We start from the raw sequence: 16,019 nt of genomic DNA, 5'->3' as shown, positions 1-16,019 counted from the left end.
AAATGAGGCCCCTAGGCCTGAGCTGGGACCTGCTGGGGCCACCTCCATCATCAACCCTGATTTGGGGCCACTTCCCATGTCCTTCGTCTTCCTGCCCAATGAAGCAGAAGGTCTTGGCCATGCCTTGTACCAATATGCCTTGGCGTGGGAAGGGCCCCAAAGTGGGCACAGCCTGACAATCCTCATGCATCGGGTAGAGAGGAAAAGCATGGCTCACCCCTGCTGGGAGGCACCCCTGCAGTCATGACACGAACCGGCTGAATGCATGAACTTTATTTATTTTTTTTTTTTGAGACGGAGTCTTGCTCTGTTGCCCAGGCTGGAGTGCAGTGGCATGATCTCAGCTCACTGCAACCACCACCTCCCAGGTTCAAGTGATTCTCCTGCCTCAGCCTCCCAAATAGCTGGGATTACAGCCGCCCATCAACACGCCTGGCTAATTTTTTTTTTTTTTTTTTTTTTTTTTGTATTTTTAGTAGAGACAGGGTTTCACCATGTTGGCCAGGCTGGTCTCACACTCCTGACCTCAGGTGATCCACCTGCCTCTGCCTCCCAAAGTGCTGGGATTATAGGCATGAGCCACCACACCCGGCCAATTTTCTGAGTAGAATGGGTTCCTATTTCACTCGTGCTGTCAAAAATGTGTTACAGTTAAAATGAAAGGTCTTTGCTCCATCTGGCATTGACAGCAAGGCCCGCTCCGACTGACCCATTTAGTGCCAGGCCTGCCCCTGCCTCACCCTTGCTTGGTCCGCTGTGTCCCCACTCGCAGCAGGGCAGGCTCACGTGATGATGTTCACCGTGCACCGTGCCCTCCCTTCCTGGACCTGAGTCTGCAAACTCCAGCCATGAGGTGGATCCCACCCTTTAACTGTGTTTATAGAGCTCGAGAGCCAAAAACGGTTTTCTGTTGTTTAATAGTTGAAATTCAAAAGGAGGATGATATTCATGACCCATGAAAATCACATGAGGTTGGCCGTCAGCGTCCACGAGTACGATGTGATGGGGACACTCCACCCGGAGCTGCTTTCCACCATGAAGGCAGAGTCAAGGGGAGCACGGCCCCACAGCCTAGTGGATTTAATTAGGTTGGTGCAAAAGTAGTTGCGTTTTGGCCATTATATGTGACCTTTGGCAGACAAAGCCAGCTGCTCCCTGGCCTGGGCTGTGAGTTCCACGAGGCGGGGCCTTTGTTTTGTCCCTCACGTGAGTGCCCGCGGCAGTGCCTGGCAGCGACAGGGTGCTCCGTTGCCCTGGCTGAATGAGTGAATGGAGGTGTAGGTTGTGGAGCGCATTGCGTCATCCTCCTAGAGAGAGGAAGGCTCGCCTCCTTCTCCAGCTCTGTCTGGCAGACACCACCAACCGCCCAGCCCAGCAAGTGGGCTCGGGGCCTGTGAGCACTGAGAGAGGCACCCGTGGGCAGGCAGCATCATTTGCTCTACCCCCTGGAGAAGACAAGGCAGAGGGTGGTAAGGCCTGGATTTGACGCCAGCAGGGTGGGCCCCCGGGTCTCTGAAACGATGGCATGGGCTTGTTTGGCCCTAGGAGTCGCCCCAATGACCCTACACAGAGCCCCTTCCGCGAGCTGAGCCTGCTGTGCTGCGTAGGCGGCACTTTGGTGCCCTCTGGTGGTAACTGGGAGAGGGAGCTCTCCAGCCCATCTGACCACCTCACCCAGAGATAAAGGAGCTCGCCAGCCTGGGTGCTCTCTGTCCCTTCAGCCCTCTCTATAGGGCATATTGGTGTCACAGGATGTCCTCCCACCAAGCTGACCAGGGAGCTGCTGGCAGCCTCTCCTGTGGTTAGACAGGGGACTCCCAGGCTGCCAGTATGCACCTGTCTCTACCAGTGTGCATCTCATCCTGACGAAGGGTGGGAGGTGACCTTGGTCCCAAGGCCCAGGGACCCTTCTAGAGGGATGGCCAGCCTTACAAGCTCCCTTGTGTTTTTTGCGTATCTGGAGAAGCTGCATCATCTGTGGGTCAGAGCCCCTTGGTGCACAGAACTGCTCTAAGTTCTACTATGGGGACAGGAAATTTGTCTGTAGCCAGCCCAAGACCCCACTTAGCAATGATCATCATGTCCTTGTCACCACGTATACATTGTACATTAGCAAGCGTTCCTTGTCTGCCTCCAACAAGATACTGGGCTCCGGGAAGGTAGGGGCAGGTCTGAGCTGCCTCAGTAACCCCAGCCTCTAGCTAGGGCCTACCTGAGTGAATGGCAGTGGATAGCTGAGTGAGTCAATGGAGGATGAACATGGATGGATGGAGGGATGGGTGGGTGGATGGGTGAATGGATGGAGGAAGGGTGGGTGGGTGGATAGATGAATGGGTAGGTGGGTGGGTGACTGGATGAATGGATGGGTGAGTGGATGAATGAATGAACGAGTAAGTGGATGGCTGAACGGATGAAGGGTGGGTGAATGGATAGATAAGTGAATGTGTGGATGAATGGGTAGGTGGGAGGGTAGGTGAGTGGATGGATGAGTGAACAGATGGATGGATGAGTGAACATGTGAATGAATGGGTGAATAGGTGGGTAAGTGGGTGGGTGGGTGGGTGGATGGATGGATGGATGAGTGAATGTGTGGATGAATGGGTAGGTGGGTGGGTAGGTGAGTGGATGATGGATGGATAGATGAGTGAATGTGTAGATGAATGGGTAGGTGGGTGGGTAGGTGAGTGGATGATGGATGGATAGATGAGTGAATGTGTAGATGAATGGGTAGGTGGGTGGATGGGTGAGTGAATGTGTGGATGAATGGGTAGGTGGGTGGGTGGGTGAGTGGATGGATGGATGGATGGATGGATGGATGGATGGATGGATGGACATGTGGATGAACGGGTAGGTGGGTGGTGGGTGGGTGAGTGGATGATGGATGGATGGATGAGTGAATGTGTGGATGAATGGGTAGGTGGGTGGGTGGGTAAGTGGATGGATGGATGGATGGACATGTGGATGAATGGGTAGGTGGGTGGTGGGTGGATGAGTGGATGATGGATGGATGGATGAGTGAACATGTGGACAGATGGATGAGTGAATGTGTGGATGGATGGGTGGGTGGGTGAGTGGATGGATGGATGGATGGTGAATGTGGGTGGATGGATGGAAGAATGGATATCCAGTAGCAGAACTGAGCTTTGGATTACTCTGGGTCCCTAGCCAGGGCCTCAACCGCTCCTACTCATCACTCCCATCCCATCTCTTCAATTCTGTTTCCAAACAGATCTTGGTTACACCACTTCCCTGTGCTCATGCCCTTTGCCCCTCCCCACTCCCACATCTCCAGCCACCCCAGGCTCCCTCACATGGAGCCCACCGTGGTTTCAGGGCCTCTACAGAAGCTGGTACTAAAACCTAGAACATCATTCCCCCAGAGAAGCCCAGAGATGGTGCCCCTCCGCTCCCCTTCTCCCAGGCCCCTCTGCAGTCACTCCTGCTTTCTTCATAGCATGTATTACTAACAAAAATGCTGGCCAGCTTGCTTTCTGTGTCTCCCCCACAAGAATGCAGCACACAGGCAGGACCTCCCCCTGCTCTGTATCTCCACCCCTCAGTTGATGTTCAACTCACACTTGGGGGATGAATGAACCACCCTTATTATTTTGAGTACAGAGGTTTTACCCAAATGCATCAGATACACAGCACAGGTGTGGTGCAAAACTCCAGCAAGAGGGGTCAGACTGGTGTCCCTCCTCCCAGCTGTGCGCTCCAGGCAACCTCCCTCCTGAGTCCATCTCCTCAACAGGAAAGGAAATTCCACCACACAGGGTGTTATGTGACTTGAGGGATAAAATTAAAGTGAAAATGCAAGACACATGCACAATGCTGCGAGCTGCATTTATTGTATATGTATAAACCACTCCCAGCCAGCGCCTGTCAGGGGCCCAGGACACTGTCCAGCGGGGCCAAGGAGCCACATTGCTGGGCGCATGCCCCACACCCTGGCCACCCAGCAGCAGTGCCCAGCATCCCTGAATAGCAGAGCAGCCAGGGCCCCAGGGGTGACTGTCCTGGAGGGACCTACAGGGGCATGGGGCCAAAACTGGGCCCTGCACCTTGTTTGGCCTGCAGATTTGATTTCTGAATTCGTTTCTGCCAACAACTTAAAAAATCAGGACATCTCGCATACAAATCTGTATCTCTGGCTTCTCCAGATTTCTGGCATTAGGCCTGTATTCCCACACCACAGCAATTAGCTACATCTGAATATGGCAGCGGCCACTGTCAGATAGGGACCCGTGCTCTGCCCCCATCCCCACCACACTCTGTTGGTCTCAAGGTAAGTGGCTGTTACCGACTAGCTTGTGAGAACTTTCTCTCATCACGATGTCTTTGTCTCCAGCAACAGACGTAAAGTCACAGTGAAGCAGGCTCCCAACTCAAGGGCCTGTTTCATCCGTTTATACCACCTACGTGGACCCAGGGGCATCTGACTTTGAGATATCTGGATGAGCCCAGGCAGGGGGCGGCAGGATCACTCCACACATACCCCTTCACATAGCTGATGAGGCGGAGCTGAGGGCAGCAGTCAGCCTTCCCAAGCCTGAGCCAGTTGGCTCTTGAGAAATTCCCAAACTCTCGGAAGCCCGGGGCGCTAGTAGGCAGGCACAGGCTCTACCACAGTGAGGTTGCAGGAGGAAGCCAGACCCAGGGAGTGTGGGGCTGGCGCGCCCTCTAGTGCCCATCAGGCAGCTCTGCAGCCACGGCGAAGATGCTGAACTTGATTCCTAGGAATCAACCATCCAGAGCCCCCAAACAGGCTCCCCCCAGTCCCATGGCTTCCAGCTGCTTCTTTTGCAAAATTGTCCTGACCCCAACCCACCCCTCAGACCCTCTCCTGGGCACTCTACTCACACCGCAGTCCCCAGCAAAGCCACCCTTCCCAGGCTGCACCCTCTTCAGAGTGGGGTCCAGCCTCCCCACCCTTCAGGTCCCTGTGCTGCACTCCAGGTTGGCCCGCAGCGGCCTCGAGGTGCAGGGAATAACCTGCAGCGGCAGGAGAGGCCAGCTCCTAGTGTACAAGCGTCAGGCGGCACTTAGGTGAGTAGCACGGGCCAGCTGGGCCCTCGGTGACTGGGGAGGCAGTGTCCCAGGTAGTGCTGCCACTGAAGAGCCGGCGTAGTCAGGTGGTCATTCTTCAAGAGAAGCTGTGGGTCTGGACGCTTATGTGAAATCTACCAATTTTTAAAGGTTGGCTCAGGGTATAAACCACCCAGGCCAAAGAAAGCATGTCGGCTGGGTGGGGCCAGGCCAGGGGCCCCAATCACAGAGTTCTGCTGAGGCCCCGCCGTGGACAGGACCTCGGAAACGGTGGGTGTAAGCCAGTGGTTTTCAAAGTCATCATTCCATTTGCTCCTGAGAGGCAAGCAAGAGAAAGAAAATTCTGGGACCCATTTCAGAGTCTGGGACACTGAGGCTGAGGTGGGTTCCTGGCAGGCTCAAAGTTACAGCTCATAGAAAAGAGTGCTCTGAAGCTGCGTGAGGCGGTGGCTGGGGCAACGCGCCCCATACAGCTGTGCACAGAAAGTGCATCCCAGCATCGGGGGGTGGGGAAGGGGGGGGCCCTCCACACAGCGCCTCCCACCCCGCTTGGCCTGCACCCTCTGAGCTGCACCCTTCCTAGTCCCCTGGAGAGCCCACCACCCCAAATGTAGCCGAGACAGTGGCTCCCTGTGCACATGTGTGCCTGCATGTGTGTATACACACGCACACAGGACAAGCGGCCCAGGCAGAGGCACGGCAGCTTTCTCCGTGGGTGGACAGCACAGCAGCTCAGGCAAACCCCTCAGGGCTCAGTCCCAGCAGGAACGCCTCCTGCAGCCTTGCCCATCACGAGTATAGGAGGAGGGTCCTGGGGGGCCCCCCAGAGGCCTGGGTAGGCCGGGCATGTGGCCATGGCCTGTGGCGGCCTCACCAGTTGGCTTTCACTGCCTTGATGTCACTCACGAGGTTCTGGGCCAGGCAGATGCCAAAGATCTGTAAGACAGAGGACAGGTGAGGGGAGAGCAAGGGCAGCCCCGGCAAGGGGAGGGGCACGTGTGGCCACAAGCGTACCTGGAGGAGGGCGATGCCCACGAAGACTCCCGCCACCACAATCAGGTTGTCCTGCAGCCACTTCTCAAACTGGCCCACGCAGCCTTTGGTGTGGATGAAGCCCTGCTGCTCCAGTTCCTGGGGACACGCAGGCACCAGGCTCAGCCTGCCTGCCCTTCAGGCCGGCTCCCTCCCTCCCCAGGCTGCCAAGCTCACACCCACCCCAGGGCCTAAACCTGCAGCACCTCTCCCCACAGGGCCTCCACAAAGCCGGCTCTTCTCATGGGGTCTCAGCACGGACGCACGCCCCCTCCTGCCTGCCCAGCTCCTCTCCTATTACCTCCCTTATTTTCTTCCAGGCTTTCAACTGAAACCGTCACATGGCTGTTCATACTGCTTTCTCTAAGGGCTTACCGTCGTTCTCCCTCCACTCCTCCAGAGCCGACTGTCTCATGAGCACCAAATCTCTGGTCTCTAGGGCAAAGCCGGGCACCCCAAGGGTGCTCCACAGAGCAGGACTGAGTAAACCCACATCTTCCCAGGCCCAGGAATCTGCTCGCGCTCTGCTGCCTGGGTGTCTGGCTGGTTCCTGGGACCCAGCACCCTCTCCCCAAAGAACACCTCACCCGTTCCAGAAGAGGTTATAGACAGTCGCACTCCCATCCCAGTACCCCCGCCTGCCCCAGCGCAGTTCCTACCCCTCTCACCAGTTTGAGCCGGACGTCATAGCCACACTGGGTATTGAGGACATCCTCCTGAGGGCAGACAGGCCAGTTAGTGACTTGGTGAGGAACACATCCCATGGGGTCCATGGTACCTGGTCATTGCAGTGGCTTTTCCTTCTCAGAGGAAGCAGATAGGCCCGTGGAGTCTGCTGTGTCTGCCAGTCTTAAGTGAGGCTCTCTGAGGCCCATGTGCCTCTTTTATTTTTTTTTGAGACAGGGTCTCACTCCATTGCCCACGCTGGAGTGCAGTGGCATGACCATAGCTCATTGCAGCTTCAACCTCCTGGGCTCAAGTGATCCTCCCACCTCAGCCTCCCAAGTAGCTGGGACCACAGGATTGTGCCACCATGCCTGTCTAATTTTTTTTTTTTTTTTGTAGACCTGAGGTCTCACTGTGTCGCCCCAGCTGGTCTCGAACTCTTGGACTCAAATGATCCTCCCATGAGCCACTGCACCCGGCCCCACGTGCCTCTTTCCCAGACGCTGGAATGCATGGCTGCAATCACCAAGCTAGACCTGCCTACGTTCAGGAATCCTGCCTTATCTTATAGGGAGATAAGAATGGGGAGAAACCTGGCCCTTGGCATCCCAGATGAATTGTGACTGAAGAAACATCACCAGGAGAGGTTTCTGCCCTGAAGAAAGTCATAAGGGACAGAGGTCCCCACTCCCTCCTACCCTGCAATGGTGGCCCAGTGGGGTGGTGGCTGGCAATGGCCCAGGCGACCCCTGCCACATACAACTGTAACTGAGAGTGACAGCCTGGCCAACCTTCAAGCTGGCCAGGGGCAGACAATGGCTGTGGCTGTGTTTCTGTGGATGTACAGGGTGCAGGGAGGCCCTCCAGGCCAGTCCCCATCCCTGTGCCCCAGCGTCCTGCGGTTTCCATCTCATTACAATAGAAAAGACAGGTCTTGCTGAACAGGGAAAGCGGCCGCGCCCCAACAGGCTTCAGTGCCACCCATGTAAAATGGCCTCCCCCAGCATCCGTGCCTCCAGAGCAGGGCAGAGCGGAGCGGGCCCTGTGGGGGGCTTCCCCCGAGTCTGTGCACTGGAAAGCCCCGCACCGCTCCTCCCCCAGCCCCACTCACCGCAGGGTCCCTGACGCAGCAGGAGAAGGGCACCCCGCAGCGCTCCCGGCTGGGGTTCAAGTCAGTGCAGTTGAAGTAGATATTGAGGTTCCAGTCGTTGGGGCCTCGGGCTCCGCAGCAAGACCACTGTGGGGGAAGGGGAGAGCCCCAGGTGAGCCAGGCCCACCCCGGGAGCCTCAGCCTGTTTGGGGACAAGCCTAGGCTGCAGGAAAACAGGGCTGTCAGGGACGGGGCTGGGACAGCCAGGTGGGTGGCCACCTCCCCATCCCCACAGGCCTGGGCCCAACCTCCAGGTTCCAGGTTGGGGAAGCAGAGGGGTGCAAGGGAGGGGATCCTGAGCTTTCCCCCTGGCCCAAGAGAGGCTAGGAAAAGGGAGGGAGTGGGACAAGGATACTGGTTCAACGACCATGGCTTCCTCCAGACTACCTGAGAGGCAGGCGCTGGGCCAAGCCCTGTGGCGGCAAAGACCGCTGGGCCCCATGTCTGCAGCAGGCCTCCCACACTTGCCCCAGAGGTTCTACAAAGCCCTCTTCTCCGCAGTGCAGGGCCAGGAGGGGAGTCCTGCCCACCCCAGCCTGCCACTCCCATAGCCATCCCACCCCATTTCCTCCATACCAGCTGGCATCATCCGCACCCTATCACCCCCACCCAGAACACCCTAAGCTGTCCCCTAGTCAGGGGCAATGGCGAGGTTGGGATCTGCCATGAACTACGGTCTTGTGGGGCACACGGGTGCGCACAGCCTTCACTGAGCAGCAGCACCGCGGCTGAAGAGCAGCACACGGGGCTGGGGGAGCTCGAGCTCGGCAGCAGACAGACAGGCTCCGGGGCCAAGCCAGAGAGCTGGAGGAGCCAGGCCTGCCACATGCCCTGCATGTGCTGGTCCCAGGGCAGGGCTCAGCCTCCACCTGCCTCCTGGCACCTGCTCAGTGCCAGCTGCTCCTGCTAGAGAACACTCTCCCTTCTCTTCCTTCTCCTCCTTTGGGAGGCTTCAAGCTCTCCACGCAGAGGCCTTCCCATTCTCCACCCTTCATTTTGACTCTTACCACAATGTACAATTTTGCACACGTGTGTGTACATGCACACATTCGTTTGTTCTGCTTGTTCACCATCTGTCTCTTCCCAACTGCTATCCCTGAGAGGACAGGTCCCAGCTTTTTTCCCCGCCAAATCCCCAGGGCCTGGCTTGGGGTCTGGCATATGGTAAGCCCTTAACAATCATGTGCTGAATGAATGAATTGCATCATAACTGCTTGGCTATGTCTGCCTCTGCCCTGGGTTGAGAGCTGCTTGAAGCAGGCACCAGCTCTGCCTCATCTCTGGATCCAGAGCTGACTCTTGGTGGTGACTGGTGCCAAGGGCCTGTGGCCATGCGTGGGTGTGATCGGGTGTGACTCATGTGTGACTGTGGGACCATGTGTAGGTGCAGGTGTGATCAAGTGTGCCTGTGAGTATGTCACTGGGTGTGGGTGTGACTGTGGGTGACAGTGTGTGACTGTGTGTTTGTGGTAAGGGGTGAGTGGGCGAGATGGTGCAGGTGGGAGGCAGACAGGGTTTCGGGAACTCTTCTCTGGCTGTTCTTCACTAGGGTTAAGTTTGCAAGCTTGAGGGCAGACCTTCCGTCAGGGGTCTAAACTCTAACATGCACAGAGGCCAAATACAGTATAAATGAGAGATAAGGGCTGACAGATATAATAAAATACAGAGTGTTGGGAACAGTGGCAAACAGAGCCTCTGCACCAGTAAAAGGGCGGCAGCAACAGCTCCAGCTGATACTGTGGGCCCAGGGTTGAGCAGAAGTAGAAATCTATATTTTTACGTCTCATTTTCTCCATTCTCCTGTGTGTCGCGGGCCCTGGCGTGGGAGCTGCCAGTGTGGAGTCCATGCCCTCTGTTCCCCAAGGCCGTGGCCCTATGGCACTAGGCAAATGGGGAGCCATAAGGATCACCAGGGGCTGGCTCTCCTCGGACAAGGACACTCCTGGGTCTCTCTCCTGGGGCCCGCTAGCCCAGGTGGGTAAGGAGATGGTCCCATCACAGGGAACTTGCTTCCTCATTCGTCTGCCAGGAAGGTGCCTCCTACAAGTGTCCCAGGCTGGACACTGGACTCACGTATTCCTGAGCAAAGTCAATGAGGTTCTGGAGGTCAATGTCGTCCCGGTAGGCCTTGACGTTGTTGTTGATGAAGAGGTTGAGCTGGTCTCGAATCCAGTCCTTGAAGACAAAGGCCAGGATCCCTGTTGCCAGCTCCAGGAAGAAGATGAGGCCGAGGAACACGGAGAACTGGGGTTGGGGCACACAGACAGTGGGGGTTGGAGACGCAGGGCTCTGGTGGCCTCCCAGGGCTTGAGTGTGCCACAGGGAAGGGTTCCATCTCTACCTCCACCAAGACCCAGAGGCGCCCAGGGTCCCCACCTTCTATTATTTCAGTATTGTTATATGATGGTAAAAGGCATCTGTTCTTACCTACCCATCCAATTCCCTTTGTCTGCTCTCTGAAAAATCATCCTCCATGCAAACCTCTAGTTTCCAAGGTTCGGATGGAGCCACATCCCCGCACCCACCAGTCCCAGATACAGGACTGGCAAGTGCCCAAAGCTCACCAATCAGAGCACTACCTCCCTCGGCCTCCAGGGATTGGTCCAGAGGCAGCCAATCAGAGCCAAGGAAATGCAATTAAAGCACTTTGGGAAAACAGTTGGGAAGAGAGCTCTCAGCCTCCAGCAGGAGTTCCTGGGAGGGCATGGGGAAGCCGGCTCTGTTCCTGAGCCTCCTGCTACCTAGGAATGGAGCCAAAACGGGGGAGCGGGGGGACCTGAGAAACAGAGAGAAAGCAGGCCAAGTGACACTGTAGCAGTCCCTGGATCAAAATGCACCGGCAGCCAGCACACCCCTGGACTTTTCTTATTTGAGTCAATAAACATTTTATGCTTGGGCCACCAGGTCTCGGTCACTTACCATACCACAGAAAGGATCCTAGTAAATATAGATAACATAAATCTAACGATGACGATTATAGCATAATAATAAAGCTACACATCATTAGGCTCCAACTGTATTGCAAGAACTGGACGGGAGGAGATTGGGGTTCCCAGTGGATCTCGAGGGCAGCACTCACAAACTTGAGCAGGAAGGTGTTCTCCCGGAGGGCCCCGATGCACCCAGCAAAGCCCAGCACCGACATGACGCCGCCAACTACCACAAACAGCCACACGGGGTCAAGGCCTCCCAGATCTGTCAGCGCTGAGATGTTGGAGAGTACACCCTGTGCCGGGCAGCAGAGGCAGGTGTGGGGAGCTGACCTTCCCACCACCTCGTCCCACGCCCGCCCCACGCCCACCCACTGCCTTACCTTCTCACCCCAGGCCCAGAGGCCGATAGCCAGGAACAGGGCTCCCAGTACCTGCAAGGGCAGCAGCAAAGAGCTCAGGGCTGGGAGCAGCCCCAGGACTCTCCCGGCTCATCCTTCCCCAGTGGGCAGGGCCTTTGGGAAGCCAGTGGAGAGAGGAAGAGGCACAAGGGCTGTGAACAGGATCTGCGGTCCTTTCCATCTTCCCAAGAACATATCCCAGTGCTTCTTCCCCACAGGACACAGCCTGGAGGACTGAACCCTCCCCTAGCCTTGGGATGGACATCAGGGGCCCCTTCCTGGAACTCCAAACTGGAGCAGACTGTGGCCAAGACACTCCTGCCAAGGAGCAATAGCAGCAGTGGCAGCAGGGGTAGTGACGGCACCAGCATACTGAGCCTCTACTCCTGACCGAAGCTGGTGTTTGGGTCCCAGGCTCCTAGCCTCCGTTCTGCACCCTCCCAAGTCCAGCTCTCCTGCTGCCCTAGAGTCCTGTGACTGCTGCCCCACCTTCAACACTCCTCCCCAGCCCCATCCTACTCCTTTAACTGCCTGCCAGAGTCAGTTTCTGTGGCTCACAATCAGATGCCCTGGAATGACGAGGAATCTCAATGATCCCCAGCAGAATCCAGAGGGAAAAGCCTGTTCCAGGAGGAGGGTTGGGCAGAGGCAGAGGCCCTGACACAAGACCACGTCTAGTTCAAGGAACAAACTGAAGGGCAGACAGTCCGGACCCACAGGGCCCTGGAGGCTGTGGAGAGGAGACTAGACAGTACTCTAGCAGCAGTCAGAAACCATGAGCCGGATGGCCGGGCGCAGTGGCTCACGCCTGTAATCCCAGCACTTTGGGAGGCATCCGGCCTATGCCAGTGGCTTTGCCCCATGGTCACAGCTCTGCCTGGGCCTTCAGAACACCAGCCAGACTCCCCACCGGGGCAGTCCAAGTGCCCCTCCTCCATCCTCAGCTTTCCCACCTTCCTGCCTCAATTCCCTCCTGGGAAGAGCCCTGGATATCAAGGCTGGTTACCCTCACACCTGACCCTGGGCAGGTCCCTGGGCATGCGGTCTCAGAGGGGCCAAGCCTGGGGCCATGACCCCACCTCCTACAACCTCCCCACCCACCTGCTTTCTCTGCAGACTCCTTTCCCTCAGCACATAGCCTCGGCCAAGGCCTCTATCACCTTCCCTTCCCTGACCTTGGGCTCCCCACACTGCTCTATTCTTTCTCTGGAAACATCTTCCCTTCCATTCTACCTGGTAGGTCTGCTGATGTGAAACCAAACATCACTTCTCCTGCCTCCTCCCACTTGGCCTGCCCTTGGCCTTCGGACAGGGGACTGAGTGCCACTGTCTCCTTCCTGAACCCCACCTTCAGTTAACTCAACCCCATTCCTCCCCGAGCTCCTTCCCAGGATGCTCTGCCTTCACCTGCCCCACACCTGCAGCTAGTCCCACGGCCTCCAGCCTCAGCCTTCTGCCGTTCTTCCTCCTCACACTCGTCTTCCATCCCATCATGGCACCAGCATCTCCCGATCTCCACCCAGACCTCACATTGGTCCCACACCCCTTCGTCCACCCGCCTGCAGCAAATACCTCCACAACCCACCGGCACTGATCCCCGCCATGCCGGGAATTCACTGGTGAATAGGACGGACTCGACCCTCACGGAGCTTACACTCCAGCAGGGGAGACGGACAGTGAGCGAGCAGACAGGGAAACTTCAGATACAAACAGACCCCTTAACAAATATCGAGCAGGGTGATGAGAGGGGGGATGCTGGGGTTGGAGGTGAGCTTTAGAGAGGGCAGGAGGGAGGGTGGGGGCATTTCAGCTGAGGTTTGAATGATGAAAAGAGCAAGAGGGAAAAGCCTGTTCCAGGAGGAGGGTTGGGCAGAGGCAGAGGCCCTGACACAAGACCACGTCTAGTTCAAGGAACAAACTGAAGGGCAGACAGCCCGGACCCACAGGGCCCTGGAGGCTGTGGAGAGGAGACTAGACAGTACTCTAGCAGCAGTCAGAAACCATGAGCCAGATGGCCAGGCGCGGTGGCTCACGCCTGTAATCCCAGCACTTTGGGAGGCCAAGGCAGGCGGATCACCTGAGGTAAGGCGTTCGAGACCAGCCTGACCAACATGAAGAAACCCCATCTCTTCTAAAAATACAAAATTAGCCAGGTGTGGTGGCACACACCTATAGTACCAGCTACTTGGGAAGCTGAGGCAGGAAACTCGCTTGAACCCGGGAGACGGAGGTTGCAGTGAGCCGAGATTGTGCCATTGCACTCCAGCCTGGGCAACAAGAGTGAAACTCTGTCTCAAAAAAAAAAAAGAAAAGAAAAGAAAAAAAGAAACCACAAGCAGGTTCCAAGCAGAGCAACACCAGGGTCTGCCTGACATTAAACATGAAAACCTCTGGGCCTGTTTCACAGGCATCCTCCCTTAGGCCACCTTGACCCAAACCTGAAATCTCTCCAGGCCCCAAGTGACCCAGCCCAGTCAATTCAGCCTCTTGACTTTCCCAGCAGCCTTCCTCACCTTTCCCACCTCACCATCCCAGCTTTGCCCCAGCCCTGCCCCCGTTCCAAACCTCCAGGCCCTACCCCTCACCTACCCTCCACACATCAGCCAGGCAAGCGGTCTCCAGCACAGAAGCCAGATCAGACCCATCACCTGAAGCCCTCACTTCTCCATGCTGCCTTAACATAACACCCCACGCTCCGCCCCAGCAACAAACCCGGGTCTCTCACACCTGCTCCCCCTCGGTATTTGAGGTTGCTTCTGCTCACAGCTCTGCCTCACCTCCACCCTCAGCCCACTGGGCTGTCACCTTGGCTCTGTACTTTCTGGCTGTGTGACCCTAAGTAAGTGACTTAACTTCTGTGTGTATTCCTTCAGTTTCCCCATCTGTAAAATGTAGATAATAAGGTAGTTGTGAGAACACAACAGATTGAACTGATTGTATCTGCCTAACAGCCCTCCCAGGCAGATTTTTTATCATCCCCTCCCGGGCAGGAAAGCTGAGGCCTGGAGAGGAGAGGTGATTTGCCCAAGGTGTCCCAGCCAGGCCTGCTACAGCCAGGCCTTCTGACTTCCTTGCCAGTGCTCCCACACACTGCCCACACCCTCAAGAGCCTAGCGCTGCAGTGCAAGGGCACCCACCACACCAGTGAGCTCGGTGGCATGTGGGTGGAGGGCAGTGCCAGAGTCTTGCTGAACACAAGTGGGAGGGCCTGGCATCTTGACCCAAGGCCTCAGGAGCAGAGACTGCAGAGGCCACAGCTTTGGAGAGATGGGAAAAAGACTTGGCATGGCCCAGGGGGACAGACACCACCCTAGGAGGGGCACTAGCTGCTCCCTTCCCCCGTAGGGGCAGCTCCGCCCAGGAGCCTGAGCTTGTCAGCTGTGGAATGTTGAATTCTGTTCCCCAAGGCCAGCTCCCAGGCTCTCAACCGGGGAGATCCCCTCCCAGCCACCAAGGACTCGCTATTGCCCCTCCCTGCCCATCCTGGCAGGTCAGCCTCCTTGTGCAGGACTGAGGTGGGGAGAGGGCTGTGACCCACCCCACTTTGCAGGAGCCTAAGGTGAGGCACCCGACCCAGGTACTACTGGAAGGGAAAGGAGGCTGGGTAAAGGGCCCGGTGGCTCCCTTCACGCCAGAATCTCCTCCCTACCGGCTAAACCAGTGGTGGGGCTTGGCACACATCCCACATCCCACATCCCAGGGAGGGCAGGAGGGCTGGGCGAGAGAGGGGGCAACCTGCACCTAGCACGCCCCTAGGGTCTTCAAGGAAACACCTTCCCTTTCTCCACAGGGCCTCGGGATTACTCAGGGAGACTCCCTACCCCAACCCCCACCCCACGCTGTAGCTGGGACCCGCCCCCAGCAATCCGGGCCTCTGTAGCTACCTCGGGTAGTCCTGGAAGTGGGCGTGGGGGTGGCAGAACTGGGGGGATGGTTCCGAGCTCCAAACTCTTGGGGCAGGGAGTGGTCTCCCCCAGCAGAAGACTGAATCTCCCTCTCCCACCACCCCCCAGCACAGGGGAAGGCGCAGACCCCGCGCTCACCCAGAAGACAATGTTGAAGCCAAACAGGAAGTATTTCCCGCAGCAGCCGACCTCGGGTTCCTGGAAATGCTGGTGCTTGCCGGGCATGGTGAGCGGCCACCCACCGGCCCGGAAACCGGAGCCGGGAGCCAGGCCCAGCGCCCCGCGGGCCGCCCTGGGCTAGAGCCGCCCAGGGCCTAGCCGGGCGGCTGAGGCTTCATCGCCTCGGCCACACAGAGCGCCGGTCGGGCCCCGCCCGCCCCTCAGGGACCGCCCTCAGCATCCAGACCGCCTTGCCCGGAGCCCTGCTGTCCCCGCCTCTGTCCGAGCCCCGCCTCTGTCCGAGCCCCGCCTCTGTCCGAGCCCCGCCTCTGTCCGAGCCCCGCCTCTGGACCGGGCTCCGCCTCTGCATCAGGCTCCGCCCCCATGGCCCTTAGTCCCTTTGGAGCCCCGCCTTCTCACCTGGCTCCGCCCCCATAGCCCAACTCAGTCCCGTCTGAGCCCAGCCTCTGGATCTGGCTCCGTCCCCGAGCTCCGTCCCCGCAGCCTGATACGGACCTCCTCGCAGCCCCGCCTTCGGCCAGGCCCCGCCCCCGCGCAGGCCGCAGCCGCCGCGTTTCCCAGCGTCCTGCAGACCCGCCTGGGACGCCGGCTGATGGCACCGGAGGCTACCTTGCTTCCCCTGCTAGGTACCAGCGCCATCCCGATCCCCAGCCTGCTGTTGGAGCCCATCCCAAGGGAAGATTAACTGCGGCTCCGGGAGGCGAATGGG

General features: G+C 57.7%; 1 protein-coding gene across 16 annotated transcripts; it reads right to left on the bottom strand.

Annotated features, from left to right (window-relative positions):
* Positions 1-3,829: 3,829 nt before the first annotated feature.
* On the bottom strand, positions 3,830-15,569 carry TSPAN17 (tetraspanin 17). 16 transcript variants are annotated; one of them, XR_012414384.1, is made up of 9 exons: positions 15,269-15,569; positions 11,208-11,339; positions 10,974-11,120; positions 9,968-10,138; positions 7,856-7,981; positions 6,747-6,794; positions 6,061-6,177; positions 5,717-5,982; positions 3,830-5,361 (listed from the first exon to the last, which is right to left on the bottom strand). XR_012414384.1 is itself a non-coding variant. In XM_073994764.1 (9 exons), the coding sequence occupies exons 3-9, from the start codon at positions 11,037-11,039 to the stop codon at positions 5,181-5,183; spliced, it is 780 nt and encodes a 259-aa protein (XP_073850865.1). In that variant the 5' UTR covers positions 11,040-11,120; positions 11,208-11,339; positions 15,269-15,569; the 3' UTR covers positions 3,830-5,180. The 16 variants fall into 16 exon arrangements, 9 of the variants coding, with proteins under 9 accessions (XP_073850865.1, XP_073850866.1, XP_005558663.2 ...); XR_278491.5 differs by having other exon boundaries at positions 6,738-6,794; positions 11,208-11,258; XR_012414381.1 differs by having other exon boundaries at positions 11,208-11,258.
* Positions 15,570-16,019: the final 450 nt, after the last annotated feature.

This window comes from Macaca fascicularis, chromosome 6 (genome assembly GCF_037993035.2).
Source record: "Macaca fascicularis isolate 582-1 chromosome 6, T2T-MFA8v1.1".
NCBI lineage: Eukaryota > Metazoa > Chordata > Mammalia > Primates > Cercopithecidae > Macaca > Macaca fascicularis.
Note: the sequence above shows the minus strand (reverse complement) of the source record. Positions and strands in the feature narration are given on the sequence as shown.